The 21,484-nt window shown below is 43.5% G+C and overlaps 1 protein-coding gene and 1 long non-coding RNA gene across 2 annotated transcripts; both read right to left on the reverse strand.

Annotated features, from left to right (window-relative positions):
- Positions 1-4,207: 4,207 nt before the first annotated feature.
- Positions 4,208-10,025, reverse strand: LOC146187814 (uncharacterized). Its single transcript, XR_014707151.1, has 4 exons — positions 9,632-10,025; positions 7,606-7,777; positions 7,052-7,132; positions 4,208-4,685 (listed from the first exon to the last, which is right to left on the reverse strand). It is a non-coding gene; the product is annotated as an uncharacterized LOC146187814 (long non-coding RNA).
- Positions 10,026-13,450: 3,425 nt separating this feature from the next.
- LOC146187815 (uncharacterized) lies at positions 13,451-14,954 on the reverse strand. The gene is made up of 2 exons (XM_084603447.1): positions 13,876-14,954; positions 13,451-13,467 (listed from the first exon to the last, which is right to left on the reverse strand). The coding sequence occupies exons 1-2, from the start codon at positions 14,936-14,938 to the stop codon at positions 13,451-13,453; spliced, it is 1,080 nt and encodes a 359-aa protein (XP_084459573.1). The 5' UTR covers positions 14,939-14,954.
- Between the last annotated feature and the right edge of the window lie 6,530 nt (positions 14,955-21,484).

Consider the following 21,484-nt stretch of genomic DNA (forward strand, 5'->3'; position numbering starts at 1 on the left):
GCGACGAAAGACACTGTTACTAACGAAGAAAAGATCAAGAATGGATTTCTTATCCTTTTGTATACGCGTTGCTTGCTTTACTAATTGAGTTAAATCGTGATCAAGTACGATGTCTACAAGTAGTTCGGCTGATGTGCAGAGCGGCTCTGGAAACTGTTTGTCCCAATTGACGAGCGGCATGTTAAAGTCTCCAGCCAATAGTACATTACTTGATTGTGCTTTCGTAGTACATAAGAACTCATTTAGTTTCTCAAAGAAAACACCGTCACCTCGTGGTGGGCGGTAAAACGCGCCAATAACAAGACTAAGTTCATTTAGAATTAGTTTACAAATGACGCATTCAATTCCTTGCACGTCAGGTAGCCCGATTACTTGGAAAGATTCTTGAAAAAGAATTGCAACACCACCACCGCGAGAAGTCCTGTCTTTGCGCATAATTCTGTATCCTGGTAGTGTAATTTCTTCATCAGTGATATCAGAGTGCAGCCAGGTTTCGGTGATTATGATATGCGGTTTATGCGCCACTACTATACTTTCCAAATCCTCAGACTTGTTCACAATGCTCCGGGCGTTAAACTGAACACATTTTAGCGATTTAATTTGACTGTTCTCGATTCATTGGTCACTTTGTTTTCGATTCCGGCTGCTGTAAAAACAAAAACACCTTATTAGGTGTTTTCGCATGTCTATAACTAACATCCATGCACCCTTGAAAAAAAGTGGCTTCAGAGTGCCAGTACACCCTCAAAGATGGTGCTTCGGTTGGTCATAACACCCTTCTATGGGGCCAATGCACTGGGGTGTTTTCATCACCTTTACACCCTATTGCAGGGTGGAAGCAGTGGCATTGCACCCTTACACCCGTTGATAAAAATCAGTGCGGATAACGTCCATATATTGCATTCCCGATTAAGGAATTACTTTTGCCACTACACGATCCTTAATGCTTTTCCTATGTGCACATTTGCAATCAAGCTTAATGGTATTCCTTTTAACCACCTGTAATGCCAAATGAGCATGTAAAGAGATGCTGCATGCCATTATTTTGACATCTCGAATGGCCCATGCCAGTATGATTGTTTTTTTCAAATTCACAGAGCATGTTACAAAAAAATGTCACACACAAGGAAACTGGAAGTCTTTTATTCGGCATAGAAGGGTCAGGGTTTGGGCTAGTGGGTGCTCGGGTGCTGGTAGAGGGGGGGGGGGGGGGGGGCAGGGGGGCACTTGTGTTCTGTTTCTTCATTGATGCACGCTATGGAACCTCATTTATTTAACAATACTGCCACTCTCCACCGAGAGCCTAGCAGACGGGCAAAAACATAATGGTATGTACGTAAATACCTAAAAAAAATGAAAGAAGCCAAACAGTTTCAACAAATGTAGACAACAAAGTATACAATTTTTTTCAAAAACAGAACCGAACAATGAACACAAAGCATGGTGACATTTCTTAAAAAACAACAAAACTTTTAGTCGTATGCAACAATAATCGCAGTACACAATATTAATCCTATGCTTTGTCAGTGTCAACGCGTGCGCTTGCATAAAATTCGGCCTTAAGCGATAAAATAAAGCATCGTGCAGCGAATCTTGGCTTCGACACGCAGACGCCCAAAAAGAGGTGCTCTATAAAGCAGCACAAATTGTCGGAGCCCTTGTCATATGTCAGATTGAACAGCCAAAATCGACCCATTTTGCAGCTTCCGCTGCTGAATGAAGGGGAAATGCTCTTCAGCTTCTTTGATGCTGCTCCCAGTATATCCGACGCACGGCGTGGCAGGCTTTTCTTCCTGTTCCTTGATAAAATTGTGAAAGAAGTGCATAACAGAGCAGCTGTATAAATATGCACTGCACCGGGAAAAAGGTAAATTCAAATATTTTCTACTCTATATTTAGAATACGCCAATGCCCCTTTAGTGTACAGCAGTGTGCTGGAAAAGGGCCCTATCGGAAACCACTGGTGGCTATCTCACAATTAACAATGCAGAGTATACTGTTATGGTTGGTTCAGGAGGTACAAAGTCTGATCAAGTCATAAATGAGAGCACATAAGGTCAACCCATTTTTATTCATGCAGCATGCTGTTGCTTGGTAATTTTAGATTATGCGAGCTATTTTATCAAACAAAAATGGCTACATGCATCAAAAGCACCTGGGTTAGAGAACTTCTATGCTGCCCCACGAACTTTTCATTTCGCATGAACTGGAATGCTTATTATGATAGTTAAAAATGTAAATAAACAATAAACAGCACTGGATCACAGTGTTTACTACTAAAATATTAACAGCTGGCTTAATTGAAGGCCTCACACAAGGCCTACAGCATGCCCTGCACTGGCCAAGTAGATACTGCATAACCAAACAAAAAAAAACGTGGAAAGAGCATACTTAGTGATGGGGCACTACAAAAAAAAAGTGCATGTAATACATAACACATAATGCATTTCTGAACTTTTGCACGTCTTCTTGTGCTAAGTATGAACCAGCCAAGCCCTAGGTTATCGCAATGCTTCCTGAAGTGTTTACATTTAAGGTTTAGTAACAAAGAAAAAGTGTTCTCGCTGCTCTATGTGGCAGTTCTGAAACTTCATCACACATTATTCATTGAAAGTGTACACTGGAGCTTTGAGTTGAGCGACAATTACATGTGCAACAGCAGAGCATTACCAAACAACCAAGCAGCAGAAGCTCTAAAAAATGTCAACACTGAAGCATGGCATGTTAAAACATTTTCCACGCATAGCACATTGTATGCATAGACATCCAGAACATCAGTGGTGAGCCTCAAGAGGCGGCAGGAAGCTCAAGTGTTCAAGAAGTTGTAATCGTTATAGCGGCAGGCAGTCTGAGCACTTTGAAATACTAAAGGTTCGAATACTAAAACATATGTTGACTAACTTGAAATGCAAAAATAACAATTTGGATTTATTGAGAATGTTTACTATAAATGAGAATGTCTATGACAGTGCCACATGGTTAATGCATGAAATGTTAGCATCTGTAGTTGAAGGCATTATATTTATACAGCATGAACCTTGAAACACAGCAGGATTTTCTCCCAACCAATGTGGTAAACCTAATCTCAGAAGAATTAAAATTATTACATCATTTCAAACTTGGCTAGCAAATTACAGCATTTTTTTAAAACAACTATTAAACTGCATTACCCACCTTCAGAAGCCTGTAGGATAAGACAATGTGGCAAATATTTCTTTTGAAGCAGTCTCAGATTATATATCCCAGACATTAGGAAGATGTTAGGTACTTGCATGCATGAGCAGGTTGAGAGACCCCTTTCCAGCAAATGCTAAACCCCACCAAGCTGCCTGCAAGAGCCATCTGATAAAGCACTGCTGGTCCACTGCAGCAGAGTGCTTAGTCAAATGGCACGCTGCACCAATCTTGACATTACCAGTGCTTCATCAGGTGACTCTTGCATGCAATACGACGTGGTAAGCATGTGATGGAAGGAGTCTCTTAAAAGTGCTTTTGATTGTACTTACAGTGCAAATAATCCTTTCACACCAAAGAATTCACAGTTGTGATGAAAACTTGTGTAGTACACTGTAAAAACAAAAACACCTTATTAGGTGTTTTTGCATGTCTATAACTAACACCCATGCACCCTTGAAAAAAAGTGGCTTCAGAGTGCCAGTACACCCTCAAAGATGGTGCTTCGGTTGGTCATAACACCCTTCTATGGGGCCAATGCACTGGGGTATTTTCATCACCTTTGCACCCTATTGCAAGGTGGGAGCAGTGGCATTGCACCCTTACACCCCTTGATAAAAATCAGTGCGGATAACGTCCATATATTGCATTCCCTAATTAGTAATTACTTTTGCCACTACACGTTCCTTAATGCTTTTCCTATGTGCACATTTGCAATCAAGCTTAATGGTATTCATTTTAACCACCTGTAATGCCAAATGAGCATGTAAAGAGATGCTGCATGCCATTATTGTGACATCTCGAATGGCCCATGCCAGTATGATTGTTTTTTCAAATTCACAGAGCATGTTACAAAAAAATGTCACACAGAAGGAAACTGGAAGTCTTTTATTCGGCATAGAAGGGTCAGGGTTCGGGCTAGTGGGTGCTCGGGTGCTGGTGGAGGGGGGGGGGGGGTAGGGGGCACTTGTATTTTGTTTCTTCACTGATGCGCGCTATGGAACCTCATTTATTTAATGATACTGCCACTCTCCACCGAGAGCCTAGCAGACGGGCAGAAACATAGATGGTATGTACGTAAATACCTAAAAAAATGAAAGAAGCAAAACAGTTCCAACAAATGCAGACAACAAAGTATACAATTTTTTTCAAAAACAGAACCGAACAATGAACACAATAGCATGGTGACATTTCTCTTTGTCAGTGTCAACGCGTGCGCTTGCATAAAATTCGGCCTTAAGCGATGAAATAAAGCGTCGTGCAGCGCATCTTGGCTTCGACACGCAGACGCCCAAAAAGAGGTGCTCTATAAAGCAGCACAAATTGTCGGACCCCTTGTCATATGTCAGATTGAACAGCCAAAATCGACCCATTATTGGAACAATACCCTAAGTAGAGTCGATGACTCGAAGAAGCTTCCGCTGCTGAATGAAGGGGAAATGCTCTTCAGCTTCTTTGATGCTGCTCCCAGTATATCCGACGCACGGCGTGTCAGGCTTTTCTTCCTGTTCCTTGATAAAATTGTGAAAGAAGTGCATAACAGAGCAGCTGTATAAATATGCACTGCACCTGGCAAAAAGCAAATTCAACATATTTTCTACTCTATATTTAGAATATGCCAATGCCCCTTTAGTGTACAGCAGTGTGCTGGAAAAGGGCACTATCGGAAACCACTGGTGGTTATCTCACAATTAATAATGCAGAGTATACTGTTATGGTTGGTTCAGGAGGCACAAAGCCAGCAGTCTGATCAAGTCATAAATGAGAGCACATAAGGTCAACCCATTTTTATTCATGCAGCATGCTGTTGCATGGTAATTTTAGATTATGCAAGCTATTTTATCAAACAAAAATGGCTACACTCATCAAAAGCACCTGGATTAGAGAACTTCTATGCTGCCCCACGAACTTTTCATTTCACATGAACTGGAATGCTTATTATGATAGTTAAAAATGTAAATAAACAATGAACAGCACTGGAGCACGGTGTTTACTACTAAAATATTAACAGCTGGCTCAATTGAAGGCTTCACACTAGGCCTACAGCATACCCTGCACTGGCCAAGTAGATACTGCAGAACCAAACAAAAAAAAACGTGGAAAGAGCATACTTAGTGATGGGGCACTACAAAAAAAAAGTGCATGTAATACATAACACATAATGCATTTCTGAACTTTTGCACGTCTTCTTGTGCTAAGTATAAACCAGCCAAGCCCTAGGTCATCGCAATGCTTCCTGAAGTGTTTACACTTAAGGTTTAGTAACAAGGGAAAAGTGTTCTCGCTGCTCTATGTGACAGTTCTGAAACTTCATCACACATTATTCATTGAAAGTGTACACTGGAGCTTCGAGTTGAGCTACAATTACATGTGCAACAGCAGAGCATTACCAAACAACCAAACAGCAGAAGCTCTAAAAAATGTCAACACTGAAGCATGGCATGTTAAAACATTTTCCACGCATAGCACATTGTATACATAGACATCCAGAACATCAGTGGTGAGCCTCAAGAGGCGGCAGGAAGCTCAAGTGTTCAAGAAGTTGTAATCGTTATAGCGGCAGGCAGTCTGAGCACTTTGAAATACTAAAGGTTCGAATACTAAAAATATTCTTGCATCTTGCCTGTACTCACCTATGGGGCTGAAACGTGGAGGCTAACCAAGAGAGTTCTACTTAAGTTGAGGACAACCCAGAGGGCTATGGAACGAAAAATGGTAGGGGTAACATTAAGAGATAGAAAGCGTGTAGAGTGGGTCAGAGAAATAACTCAAGTTACCGACATTCTAGTGGAAATTAAGAAGAAGAAATGGACATGGGCAGGACATGTAGTGCGAAGAGAGGATAACCGATGGTCGCTGAGGGTAATAAACTGGATTCCAAGGGAAGGAAAGCGTAGCAGGGGGCGGCAGAAAGTTAGGTGGGCGGATGAGATTAAGAAGTTCGCAGGGGTCAAGTGGATGCAGCTAGCACAGAACCGGGTTAAGTGGAGAAATATGGGAGAGGCCTTCGCCCTGCAGTGGGTATAATCAGACTGATGATGATGATGATGATGATGACTAACAATATGTTGACTAACTTGAAATGCAAAAATAACAACTTGGATTTATTGAGAATGTTTACTATAAATGAGAATGTCTATGACAGTGCCACATGGTTAATGCATGAAATGTTAGCATCTGTAGTTGAAGGCATTATATTTATAGAGCATGAACATTGAAACACAGCAGTATTTTCTCCCAACCAATGTGGTAAACCTAATCTCAGAAGAATTAAAATCATCACATCATTTCAAACTTGGCTAGCAAATTACAGCATTTTTTTAAAACAACTATTAAACTGCATTACCCACCTTCAGAAGCCTGTAGGATAAGACAATGTGGCAAATATTTCTTTTGAAGCAGTCTCAGATTATATATTCCAGAAATTAGGAACATGTTAGGTACTAGCATGCATGAGCAGGTTGAGAGACCCCTTTCCAGCAAATGCTGAACCCCACCAAGCGGCCTGCAAGAGCCATCTGATAAAGCACTGCTGGTCCACTGCAGCAGAGTGCTTAGTCAAATGGCACACTGCACCAGTCTTGACATTACCAGTGCTTCATCAGGTGACTCTTGTATGCAATACGACGTGGTAAGCATGTGATGGCAGGAGTCTCTTAAAAGTGCTTTTGATTGTACTTACAGTGCAAATAATCCTTTCACAGCAAAGAATTCACAGTTGTGATGAAAACTTGTGTAGTATTTCTATTTCAATTATGAATCACTAATACATATTACAAGTTAGACTGTAAACCATTTTAGAAACAAAGAAAATTCGCTAATAATGTCGGTTTCAAGTAGGCTTCCTGAATATTCAAATGACAAAGAGAAAACTTACAAATGATACAAACAACATCCAGAGCTCCCGGCTGGTTCCCAATGTTTGCCAAGGGTTGCAGAATGCATACTGTCTGTACATCTACAATAGAAATAAGCAACACAACAATGTTGTACCTCCTTGCAGGTAAAAAGAGACAGCCGTGTTTTGAGGCGATAATTTATTGTCTAATTTAGGAAGACAAATAAACAAAATTGAAAACATGTAGAGGCACGCAAACTGAAAGGCAAACATCTGACAGCAAAAATTAGCAAAGCTTGTGAAGATTTGAATCAGGTATCACCTAATTCTCTGCTACTAGTTGAACAGATTCGAAAAGGCTGCACCATTACAATGGAGAAGAACAATAGGTAATTTAAATTTAGCTAATGCGAAAATTGTTACATATGAAGAAATGCACAGGCTAGTTATGGTTTTATTATTCTTTCTGAGGCTCAGCCATGTTTTTAGTGTATCTATAAGGCAATGCGAAATGGCACAAATGTAGGCATTTGCGAAAAACTGCCAATTAGATAGCACATGCAGCAAACAGAAGGAAACAGCTTAATACTTACGCTTCTTTTTCTTTTCACGCATTCCCTCAAAACATACTTCGAGCACCCGGGCAATGTCCTTTTTTCTTGCACGAATGGTGTCCTTCAAAACCAAGACAAGTGTCTTGTTAAGGCCAATTTCAACTGCCTCTTTGCCGTCCTTCTTGATCAGCATGTTGACGTCATGTACGAACTGCAAGTTTGTGTGAATGGTAGCCATAAAGAATTCATTTTACTCAATGTTTCAAGTAACTGAATATTAAAAATCATTGTACAAAAGCTAGAACAATTGATGCCTTTGTACATATCTGAAAAAAAAAAACTGGCATTAGCAAACAGCAAATACAAATATTTACTAAGGTTAGAAAACTGCAAAAACCATCAGTATTTTGCCACTCATCACCAAACTGCAAGCAATATTAAGGAAAGTCTAATATAAAAAATAACAAAGCAAAAATTATGATCCTCCTTCCCTCAACTTGGCACACGGCTGAATGGCAATAAAATATGTAATATATCTCTAAACTAAGGGTCCCCGCTCAGCTTTAAAAAATAGGCTTCAATTCTTAGAGACAATCTACAGACATGCATCGTTAGCATATAAAAGTCAAATTGTTTTCTGGGCCTTTAAATCAGTAAACTGCTTTCAACACTTACATTACAATTTTTTTTAATAACAGTAAGTCACAAATTTGCCTGCAATATGCGCACTGTGATGAGCAAAGAAGGTAAACATATGCGACTAAGGCTATGATAACCGCTTCGTATGTACATTGAAGCAAAAGACAAAAAAAAAGTAAACATCTGGTCAGAATCAAACTCTGTAATAGCAACATCCGGTAAAATATTTGGCCACAGAATTCAAGCTGTCGACCTCTACTTGAATGCTGAGGCATCAGTATCGAATATCCATTTATTCTAGTCTAAAGACACTACAAAAATCTAGTAATGCGGTCAAACAGTTATGTTGAAATGTGACCACAAAAATAATGAAAACTGGATGATTTGAACCACATCAGCTGATTTAGCACGTGTACAAGTGCCTTAATTGAAGTCTTGCTGAAAATAAAATACGTACCTAAATGATTCTTCGAGAGCGAAAGTAAACGCCATAACAAAAGCAGCATAATAAAAATGCAAATTCACACTCCATGCAACCGCATGGAGTGCCCCTGTTGCCCCTGTTGCCGATACCCATAAATCCCTGTCTTCGTGACAATATGGTCCCCGTAAAATGAAAAATGCTCCCATTGTGATTAAAAAAGGCAAATCCAGACGCGGGGAAGTTAACATAGGCTGATGATAGCGGCATATAGTTTACGCAGTTTGGAATAAACTATTATGCAACCAGGCCAGCCGACCAGCGCACTTCGATGCCGAGAGCACGAGCGCAGAGGCGTGCCGCGCTGAACGGCCGCCCAGAAAGAACATAGCCTCCTCGAACAAAAAGTTTAAACAGAAGGGCTGCGCGAGGACGCTCCCCGAGCAGCAGGACGGTGCGCGCCTATGCTCCGAGTAAATAAAAAAAAAAGGGGGGGGGGGGGGGTCGCAGCGCTCCGAGTGAAAGAAGATGACGAAGCATGAAAGAGGTTTCAGGAGAGCGAGCGCGAAGTGTAAGAGAAAAGGGAGGAGGGGGGAGTCGAGAGTGCTAGGAGAATTAAGGTAGTGCGCCAACATGACCTTGCCGCACGAACGGAAACGGTCGAACAAAACCGAGTCGTTGCGAACTGAGCGCAAGTATCAAACTGTCAAGAAACAAAAATTGTTTCGTGAACCTCCTGCGCGTACAAAATGCAAGGAAACGTAGCACATACATTATTTCTGTTCAAGAAAGTTGAGACTGATGTTCTTGCGCGAAATCTGCGTAACTCGCCGCGACATCTACCACATGTGCGATGTCATTTTGGCAGCCAGGTGAAAACAAGCGCGTGTCTCACGTTTTCATTTCAGCACATTCTGGAGCGTTCCGGCACAAAAAGACACAGAATGCAGCAATCGGGTAGGACACTGTTCCCACAAAGCGCAATATGCGTGAGAATAGGCTTACCTTTACAGACGATTGCGTCAGCCGCAAAGTACGCTGTCCGCCTTCGTATCACCAGCACCGAACCAACCAGTGCGATTTCAGCGCGAGTGCAATGTAGTCGGCGCATATACCTCTTAGTCAAGCAGAAAAAAAAAAATCGTCCATGCCTTCTTCTTTCGAACATCTCAAACATAAAGCGGTGCAGCAGTCCTTAGGCCTGAGCAAAGCAAAAAGAAGCCCGGACACTTGCCGACACGATAAATGCCCGTTGGCGTTAAACACCACATGTAGAAGGCACTTCACAAGCGTACACACTTCTGTAACACATATGCATGGGAAATGCAACACATTTCACGAGGGTACACAATCGAAGAAGCACATCCAGCATTCGCCGAAACGTGGTCGAAACGCACTCCACAATGCTAACGGCCATATTGTGAAATTTGAAAAGAGCGTTCGTAGCTACCGGCGGCCTCCTGGCGGTGAAATTTTGTTTCAGTTTCTGTTTCATTTTTAGAAAGCACTCGTGTGTAATTTTAATTTTAGCGTTACTTTTGGTGCTTTATTTAGGTGTTGGGTTATATTAGCAGCGCCGCTTGTGTATAAAAGGCTACGAAGTTACGCAGCCATATACCCCCAGCATGTTAGGTGATATTGCTTGCCCGTAACACCCTAAGGCATATTCTCCAACCAAAGCACCCCTTTGGCATGCAAGAGGTGATTTACAACGGCACGAACACCCTAGACACAGGGTGTAAGGGTGTTTTGAATCAGACAAATGCCCAAAAAGGTGTTTTTGTTTTTACAGTGTATTTCTATTTGAATTCTGAATCACTAATACATATTACAAGTTAGACTGTAAACCATTTTAGAAACAAATAAAATTCGCTAATAATGTCGGTTTCAAGTAGGCTTCCTGAGTATTCAAATGACAAAGAGAAAACTTACAAATGATACAAACAACATCCAGAGCTCCCGGCTGGTTCCCAATGTTTGCCAAGAGTTGCAGAATGCATACTGTCTGTACATCTACAATAGAAATAAGCAACACAACAATGGTGTACCTCCTTGCAGGTAAAAAGAGACAGCCGAGTTTTGAGGCGATAATTTATTGTCTAATTTAGGAAGGCAAATAAACAAAATTGAAAACATGTAGAGGCACGCAAACTGAAAGCCAAACATCTAACAGCAAAAATTAGCAAAGCTTGTGAAGATTTGAATCAGGTATGACCTAATTCTCTGCTACTAGTTGAACAGATTCGAAAAGGCTGCACCATTACAATGGAGAAGAACAATAGGTAATTTAAATTTAGCTAATGCGAAAATTGTTACATAAGAAGAAATGCACAGGCTAGTTATGGTTTTAATATTCTTTCTGATGCTCAGCCATGTTTTTAGTATATCTATAAGGCAATGCAAAATGGCAAAAATGTAGGCATTTAGCGAAAAACTGCCAATTAGATAGCACATGCAGCAAACAGAAGGAAACAGCTTAATACTTACGCTTCTTTTTCTTTTCACGCATTCCCTCAAAACATACTTCGAGCACCCGGGCAATGTCCTTTTTTCTTGCACGAATGGTGTCCTTCAAAACCAAGACAAGTGTCTTGTTAAGGCCAATTTCAACTGCCTCTTTGCCGTCCTTCTTGATCAGCATGTTGACGTCATGTACGAACTGCAAGTTTGTGTGAATGGTAGCCATAAAGAATTCATTTTACTCAATGTTTCAAGTAACTGAATATTAAAAATCATTGTACAAAAGCTAGAACAATTGATGCCTTTGTACATATCTGAAAAAAAAAAAACTGGCATTAGCAAACAGCAAATACAAATATTTACTAAGGTTAGAAAACTGCAAAAACCATCAGTATTTTGCCACTCATCGCCAAACTGCAAGAAATATTAAGGAAAGTCTAATATAAAAAATAACAAAGCAAAAATTATGATCCTCCTTCCCTCAACTTGGCACACGGCTGAATGGCAATAAAATATGTAATATATCTCTAAACTAAAGGTCCCCGCTCAGCTTTAAAAAGTAGGCTTCAATTCTTAGACACAATCTACAGACATGCATCGTTAGCATATGAAAATCAAATTGTTTTCTGGGCCCTTTAAATCAGTAAACTGCTTTCAACACATACATTACAAATTGTTTAATAACAGTAAGTCACAAATTTGCCTGCAATATGCACACTGTGATGAGCAAAGAAGGTATACATATGCGAGTAAGGCTATAATAACCGCTTCATGTGTACATTTAAGCAAAAGACAAAAAAAAAAAAAGTAAACATCTGGTCAGAATCAAGCTTTGTAATAGCAACATCCGGTACAATATTTGGCCACAGAATTCAAGCTGTCGACCTCTACTTGAATGCTGAGGCATCAGTACCGAATATCCATTTATTCTAGTCTAAAGACACTACAAAAATCAAGTATTGCGGTCAAACAGTTATGTTGAAATGTGACCACAAAAATAATGAAAACTGGATGGTTTGAACCACATCAGCTGACTTAGCACGTGCACAAGTGCCTTAATTGAAGTCTTGCTGAAAATAAAATACGTACCTAAATGATTCTTCGAGAGCGAAAGTAAACGCCATTAACAAAAGCAGCATAATAAAAATGCAAATTCACACTCCATGCAACCGCAAAATATAGTCCCCGTAAAATGAAAAATGCTCCCATTGTGATTAAAAAAGGCAAATCCAGACGCGGGGAAGTTAACATAGGCGATGATAGCGGCATATTGTTTACGCAGTTTGGAATAATGCAACTAGGGCGGCCGACCAGCTCACTTCGATGCCGAGAGCACGAGCGCAGAGGCGTGCCGCGCTGAACGGCCGCCGAGAACGAACATAGCCTCCTGAACAAAAAGTTTAAACAGAAGGGCTGCGGGAGGACGCTCCCCGAGCAGCAGGACGGTGCGCGCCTATGCTCCGAGTAAATAAAAAAAAGGGGGAGGGGGGGGGGGGGGTCGCGGTGCTCGGAGTGAAAGAAGACGACGAAGCATGAAAGAGGTTTCAGGAGAGCGAGCCCGAAGTGTAAGAGATAAGGGAGGAGAGGGGAGGGGGGAGTCGAGAGTGCTAGGAGAATTAAGGTAGTACGCCAACATGACCTTGCCGCACGAACGGAAACGGTAGAACAAAACCGAGTCGTTGCGAACTGAGCGCAAGTATCAAACTGTCAAGAAACGAAAATCGTTTCGTGAACCTCCTGCGCGTACAAAATGCAAGGAAACGCAGCACATACATTATTTCTGTTCAAGAAAGTTGAGACTGATGTTCTTGCGCGAAATCTGCGTAACTCGCCGCGACATCTACCACATGGGCGATGCCATTTTGGCAGCCAGGTGAAAACAAGTGCGTGTCTCACGTTTTCATTTCAGCACATTCTGGAGCGTTCCGGCACAAAAAGACACAGAATGCAGCAATCCGGTAGGACACTGTTCCCACAAAGCGCAATATGCGTGAGAATAGGCTTACCTTTACAGACGATTGCGTCAGCCGCAAAGTACGCTGTCCACCTTCGTATCACCGGCACCGAACCAACCAGTGCGATTTCAGCGCGAGTGCAATGTAATCGGCGCATATACCTCTTAGTCACGCAGAAAAAAAAATCGTCCATGCCTTCTTCTTTCGAACATCTTAAACATAAAGCGGCGCAGCAGTCCTTCGGACTGAGCAAAGCAAAAAGAAGCCCGGACACTTGCCGACACGATAAATGCCCGTTTGCGTTAAACACCACATGTAGAAGGCACTTCACAAGCGTACACACTTCTGTAACACATATGCACGGGAAATGCAACACATTTCACGAGGGTACACAATCGAAGAAGCACATTCAGCATTCGGTGAAACCTGGTCGAAACGCACCCCACAATGCTAACGGCCATATTGTGAAATTTGAAAAGAGCGTTCGTAGCTACCGGCGGCCTCCTGGCGGTGAAATTTTGTTTCAGTTTCTGTTTCATTTTTAGAAAGCACTCGTGTGTAATTTTAATTTTAACGTTACTTTTGGGGCTTTATTTAGGTGTTGGGTTATATTAGCAGCGCCGCTTGTGTATAAAAGGCTACGAAGTTAAGCAGCCATATACCCCCAGCATGTTAGGTGATATTGCTTGCCCGTAACACCCTAAGGCATATTCTCCAACCAAAGCACCCCTTTGGCATGCAAGAGGTGATTTCCAATGGCACGAACACCCTAGACTCAGGGTGTAAGGGTGTTTTGAATCAGACAAATGCCCAAAAAGGTGTTTTTGTTTTTACAGTGTAGGACTCTTTCTTTGCTAGTGTCATTCCAAACAAACAGATCGTCACCAATTTTTATCTTATTGTAGATTAGCTTAACCTTCTGACCGGCTTTTCGAATCTCTGCGGTGCTTTCCCAGAGATTCTTCCGTATCTGCCGCGTGGTATACGAAAAGTCTTCTGAAATAGAGTAATCGGTGTCTTTTAGTTTCGAGCAGTTTTTCAGTATGTTAGCTTTCTCACGATGATCCATCAGCTTGATAATAACAGGTCGATGCTTGTTAGGTTGCTTGCGACCGATTCTATGAATTCTCTCGGCTGAAACAACTTTCGTGTCCATTTTGTCACAGAACACGCCTTTCAACACACTCTGTGACAGTTCCTCGTGAGTTTCATTCAATTTTTCAGGAATTCCGAACACGATTACATTATTTCGTCTGCCCCGGTCTTCTAGGTCGACAAGCTTCCTTTCCAAGCCTGTAACTCGTGATTCTAGCTCCCGGCTTAAATCTCTGAATTCATTTATAGCTGATGTGAATTCTTCCACTTTGTGCAATTTGGCCTCAATTTCGCCCAGTCTCCGCTGAATATCTTTCTGGCCTTCAAGGAGCTGGGTCAGTAGCTGTTCAGTGGGTGGCCCAGGGTTGGACTCAATGTCGCCACACAGCATAAGTAGAGACAATATGAAGTCACGACCAATAAAATAAACTTCAAGCACTCTACGTGGGCATGTCAGCTGGATAAGGCACATATTATTGGATTTGATTGTAGAAACATTGCTACTAACCTGCATGAAAAACAGGAATGGATTTGACATGGTGTCGACTGGATGCCAGCTGACATGCCCACTGAAGAAGGATGATGGCAGGAGGGCTTTTATATCGTGGTTCGTCGATGACGTCGATGAGGTAGCACGTGGCGATCCCCAGCAGTCACTCAGATTCGGAAATTCTTTTTCTTTTGCGCAGTCTCCGTGCTGGCGTAGGCGTTCAGCGAGGATGAATTCCGTGTTCACAGCGCCGGCTTCCGCAGTCGAGACGATTAGGGCAAACTGCATGAAAAACAGGAATGGATTTGACATGGTGTCGACTGGATGCCAGCTGACATGCCCACTGTCGTGTACATTTATAAACCCAGATTCATATAATACAATGTTCGTTGGAGCGGAAAGGCGCATCAAACAATGTTCGTTGTGGCGAGAATTTTGTTCAATTAATTTTTACGACGATGATTGTTCTATGATACTTTAGGACGTTATGATGCTTCTCTATCGTATCAAACAGCGTGGAAAAAGAGGGGGCTAAGAAGGCCACAGGACGAGCGCTGATACTTCGCCGACAAAATGGCCATGAATCCAAAATAGTTTGGTTAAGCTGCGTTCATCCTTGCGGGGTTCGATTGTACTCCTTTCTAGTCCTTATGGGTCAATTCGATCAAAGTGCGATCAAGTTGGACTTGCTTTTGTGCTAATTGTTCAAGCGCAAAGCTCGTAAAATGATGTTTAGGCTTTGGGAACGAGAAAACAGCTAGATTTGACATTGTCACAAAACCCGGTTGAGCTAAAGAATCAGATTTACTGGGCCCCAGCACACAATCACTGGCGAAAGCAAACAGGGCTAAGGTATAAGACTCACGGGTACGCACGCAGAAAGAAGCCGAGTCCATGCCATAAGTATACAACACTGCTTGAATGAATAAAAAATAGAAAGTTAGATGGACAGAAAAAGGCTGACTGGCAATAGACGGACGGACGGACGGACGGACGGACGGAGGGATGGATGGATGGATGGATGGATGGATGGATGGATGGATGGATGGATGGATGGATGGATGGATGGATGGATGGATGGATGGATGGATGGATGGATGGATGGATGGATGGATGCGGATGGATGGAGGGATGGATGCGGATGGATGGAGGGATGGATGCGGATGGATGGAGGGATAGATGCGGATGGATGGAGGGATGGATACGGATGGATGGAGGGATGGATGCGGATGGATGGAGGGATGGATGCGGAGGGATGGAGGGATGGATGCGGAGGGATGAATGCGGATGGATGGAGGGATGGATGCGGATGGATGGAGGGATAGGTGATTAGATGGATGGAGGGATAGATGATAAGATGGATAGTTAGATAAATGGATGGAGAGATGATTAGATATACTATTGATGAATCTCCAGGAGGGCCAAATAGGCGCATACTAAGTCAATAATAATAGCTATACAACCTATTAGGAGGAAGAAAAAAGGCGTGTAGATGACCAGCATCAATGGGTATCACTTATGTGAATTAAAATACGCAATGCCTAATCATATCGAAGTTTGCAGAATCAGAATAACGCTAACATATTCTTAATTCACGGATCTCTGAAATTACAGACCAATCAGCTTACTATCCGTCACTTAAATGGTATTTATTAGGGTAATCACTAATAAAATCGTGAAAACCTTCAGACAACCAAAGGACCGAGTATGTTCTCGGAAAGCATACTCTACTATGAATCATATCCATGCTGTTAACCAGGTCAGAGAAACGTGTTCGGAAAATAACCACTCTTGTGCATAACATTCAGTGGCAAGAGAAAGCATTTGACTCGACACCTAAGCAGTCATACAGAAACTGCGAGATCAGGGTGTAGATTATCCATATGTGAAAGTACTGACAGATATTACTGACAGATAAGTACTGAAACCAACCACAGTTATGCATAAAGTAATAAAATCTCCTTTATGGAAGGTGTTAGGCAAGGAGACACGATCTCCCTGGTGCTGTTCACAGCCTGCTTAAAGGAAATATTCAGGGACTTAAAATGGGAGCAGTTAGGGGTTAGGGTGGATAGAGAATACCTGTGTAATCTGCGATTCGCTGATGACATTGCCTACATGAGTAGCACAAGGGATGAATTGCAAAGAATGATTGGACACTTAACAGGAAAAGCATAAATTTAGGCCTAAAGATAAAAATGCATACTACTAAGGTAAGGTTGAAGAGCCTGGGAAAGGAATAGCAGTTTAAACTAGGTAGTCAAGCGCTGGAAGTGAAAAAAGAATATGTCTACTTAGGACAGGTAGTAACCGCAGATCCAGACCGCGAAAGGGCAATAACTAGGACAATAAGATTGGGATGGAGCACGTTTGGAAAATAATCGCATATTATGATTAGTAGCTTACTGGTATCATACATGAACAGTTGCACTTTATCGGTACTCATCTATGGGGCTTAAATATGAAGGATAACAAAACGTGCTCTACTTACGTGTAGGACAACGCAGAGGGTTGTGGAAGCAATGGCAGTCGTAACATTAAGGTATAAAAAGCGTGCAGTGTGGATGATGGAAATAACCCGCATTTCTGGCATTCTAGCCGAAATCAAGGACATGTGCATGGGCAGGACATGTAACGCGAAGAGAAGATAACCGATGGTCGCTAAGACTAACCAACTGAATTCCAAGGGAAGGAAAGCGTAGCAGAGGATGGCAGAAAATTAGCTGGGTTGATGGGGTCAAGAAGTTCACAGGGGTCAACTGGATGCAGCTAGCGCAGGACCGGGTTATGGGAGAGGCCTTCGCTCTGCATTGAGTGTAGTCCTTCTGACGATGATGATGATAATGTGATGTTAAGAAGCTCTGTTATGCCACTAGAACGTAGGAACTAATTTAGTCCCCACTGCGACTGCGATACCTATGAGATCTGCCTCCTCTTTGAATGCATTCTCTTTCCCTTCGCCTGCCTTTTTCATCTTCTCTATTTTGTGTAGAGTATCATTAAATGAGGTTGCCATTTGTCCCGATTCGCTTCCTTACTGTCGCTTAAAGTTACGCACATAATTTTTTCTTTCCATAGTTTGCTTTATTTTCCTCATTGAATTTTGAACCATCTTTGTTAACGCGCACATTTCTGAACCATAGGTGAGTAACTGTACGATAGCACTATTGTGCCCATTCCTTTTGAGGGGTACCGGTATACGGCTATTGAAGCGCTGAGAGTATGTGCCAAATGCACTTCAACCCCTTCTTTCCTTCCAGTCATTTCACTGTCGAGGTTCGTTTCTATGGCTGTTATCTGCCCTAAGTAGACATAGTCCCTCAGAAACGGTTCAACATTATTTATTACTTATTATTAATTTTCACACCGACCACCCTGCTTTGTGTTTGTCATCATCGATCGTTTGCATTTTCCTCCGAGTTACTTAAAGGCAATGCCATCTTCGAATCGCGGATTAGAGAGATTCCCTCTATCCGCCCTTACCCTTAACTGTCCACACTGCAGGTCCCCGAATATTTCCTCAGAGCAAGTGGGAAAATATTGGAGAGATCATGCTTCTTTGCATAGCACCTTCCATTATGTGATTTTTATTACTTTTATTTCGGAGGCTTATAAACCCTGTGCAATCAGTATTGCTAATCTACCAGCAGGATTTGTGCGCCCGCATGCTTAGGGACGGTATTACGAAGTCAAAGGCTCTCTCGTAGTGCGAAGGTCAGGTACCTTCGCTGAATCGTTTTAATACAGGAATGTATTTAATAGCAACGTTTTCAACTTTTAATTTTCGTCACGGTGTCATTCACAGAATATTTATAAGTGCTCTAGTGAGGCTCAAAGGAGTTTCGAAAATTGCCGCATCTCATTCTACTATTACTTCCAAATATCGTCAAGTGAAGCAGTACTAACTGTAAACGGTCTTTTTTATTCACTGTCTACAATAAAAACTTTACGAAGGTCTATGATTGTTAGTCCAGGAAAGTTCCAGCGTGTGCGTCCTGGCGCCAAGGATTTCCACCGCCGGCGCGGTGCCCACACGTTTGGAAGACGGATGCCCGAATATTCGGTGAACCGGACGCTAGGGCTTTAAGAGCCAATTTCGTTTTGGATTTCCCCCTAGCCGACTTGCAACTATGTTGCTAAGACGCTATGTCCTCACATAATGGCGTCATCATCGGAGGAACCTTCCACCTCTGCAGCCGATCCCCTCAAAACGCGCTCGCCTTCGGAACCGATGTAAATGTCTTTGCAAATGTTGACAATCTGTGTACAACTTTAAATGTCTATAACTAATTATTTGGGCGTGTGAAAGCTTCTATTTTGTGCCAATTCAGCGAAGATTTCATTTTGTACAGGCGCAACCATTTGGAAAAGATTTAGCTTCCCGCATTATGACAGCGTTTGAGCACTGAGTAAGAATATATTTGCGTGCTAACACACTGCGCCCGGCGGTGCGGCCAGATCTTGTTCGCCGCTCCATGCGCCTGTCCTGAACTTGGATAGATGGCGCCCCTCCACGGAGTTTATTATGGGGCTCGATATAGGACCGGGTCTACCTATACCAGTAGCTGAGTTACGGCGGCCGTAATGCAAGTGTAGCGGGATCGTTCGGTGCCCCGTACGTGTGCTTTGTTAAGTGCGATAAAGACTCTGAAAGATTGGAACTGGTGTCGACACTTACTAATTGTCGTATACTTGTGATTTGCTTAAACTGCATGAATGGGGTGCAACTGCAAGCCGGAACGCGGCCCTGTTATCTATCCAAACTCGTTATCGGAATTCACTAATTGCAGAATTACTTTTTTTGTTCATCCACAGGACCGCAAAGGCCTCCTAATTATAAAAGGTGGGCCTCAACGCGCATGTTCCCACAGTTGGGTCAAAGAGCCTATGTTTGCATTAAAACATTGCTTGGCCAGTGTAATGCGCCGACGCCGTGAGATGATGTCCGCCGCATAGAAAATATTGCCACCTGGTGTCCCCATGTTCTAGCTGCGCCTGGAAGAAGAGGACACTGAAGTTGACTCTCGTGCTGTGCGCCGAACGTTTGCCTGCTGGTACAGCTTCGTCCCGTCGTTTTAGTCAAGTCTAGCCCTGTTGTCCGTGACATATTTTGGTGGAGGTGCTGGGTATCGATCCCAGTATATGTCCCGAACTCCTCCGCATACCCAGGATTCAGGTCCTGTGCCAATCGACACTCCTGTTCACCGCGCTAGCCGGAGGAACCTAGTACTACCACCTGAGCACGGGCCGTTGGAATTCACCACCGCAGCCGCCCCTCGACCTGTCATGCAAACTCCGACGTATTACACTCTGGAGAACCCGCGACTGCCTAAGGCTTTCCACGGCTGTCAGACGGAAGACGTCGAAGACTGGCTCTCCCAGTTTGAACGGGTCGCCGCATTTAATCAGTGGGACGACGCCGCAAAGCTCAGGAACGTCTTCTTTAGCCTGGAAGATGGCGCTCGTACTTGGTACGAGAATCGCGAAGGCACCCTAACATCGTGACGCGAGTTCTGCCGCTGCATCCTGGGCACCTACACCAGCCCGGATCGCCGAGAACAAGAGGAAAGAGCTTTACGCTCTCGCATACAGATGCCGAACGAGACCATAACCATGTACGTGGAGGACACGACTAGGCTGTTCCGACGATCTGACCCGGCCATGCCCGAAGAGAAAAAGGTACGCCATCTCATGCACAGCGTTAAGGAACAACTGTTCGCTGGGCTCGTGCGCAATCCGCCGAGCACAGTTGCCGAGTTTCTTTCGGAAGCAATCACGATGGAAAGGATGCTCCAGCAGTGGTCTACGACCTACGACAGGCCGGTAATCGCCGCTTCGCTCACGGAGCCGCATTCGGCCTTCGGGGCTAGTCCGGATCTTCTTCACGACATCATCCGCTCCATTTTGCGTGAAGAGCTGCAGAAGCTTTTCGGTGCTCCCCAGCCGACGGTCGCCTCTGTCGCTAGCATTGTACGAGAAGAACTCCGGCAAGTACTTCGGCCTTCGGTACCATCTGCAAACCCGCCATCCTTTTCCAGCGAGTCCTCTCGACCAACGTATGCGGACATCTTGCGACGTCCCCCAACTGATTCCACACAATTACTGCCACCCGACCAAGGCTCACTGTATTCAGCCCACCCCGAGCAGTACATCGACAACCGCCGACCACCCCAGCGAAAGGCAGACCTGTGGCGTGCCCCAAATCGGCAGCGCCTGTGCTTCCACTGCGGAGAACCTGGTCACTTGTATCGACAATGCCCATATCGTCAACTGGGACTGAAGGGTTTCCCCATCGACATGCGTAGCCCTCCTTTAGGCCAACGACCCCAGGATATTGAGGACTACGCAGCCCAGCAGCGCATGGCGCCAACTTTTAGACGACAGTCACGATCTCCGTCTCCACGCCGATCATCCTCGCAGCATTCAACAACAGCAGGGCACGGATGCACGCCGCTACAACCTCCGTCATCGACACGTCGCATACCATCCTAGAGAGAAAGTTTGGGTGTGGACCCCGGTGCGTCGGCCCGGCTTGTGTGATAAACTGATTTCCCGTTACTTCGGACCTTACGAAGTTCTGCGCCGAGTCACGGAAGTGACTTACGAAGTTCTTCCAGTGGGTACTGTGCAGCCCTCGCGTCGGCAACCACGCTCCGAGGTCGTGCACGTCGTCCGCATGAAGCCCTATTTCACGCGGTAGTGCGTTATGCGCTTGTTTCGTTGTCGCGTAGGACACCTTACCCCGCCTCCGTTATCTATGCTGTCCATGTGCTGATCTTTCTTTACGCTTACATTGGCCATCGCTCGCGCTCCGTCCCTTATTTCTTTTTTTAAGAGGGGGAGTAATGCCACCTGGTG

The sequence above is a fragment of the Amblyomma maculatum genome, chromosome 5 (genome assembly GCF_055883805.1).
Source record: "Amblyomma maculatum isolate TAMU_Amacu chromosome 5, ASM5588380v1, whole genome shotgun sequence".
In the NCBI taxonomy this organism is placed as follows: Eukaryota; Metazoa; Arthropoda; class Arachnida; order Ixodida; family Ixodidae; genus Amblyomma; species Amblyomma maculatum.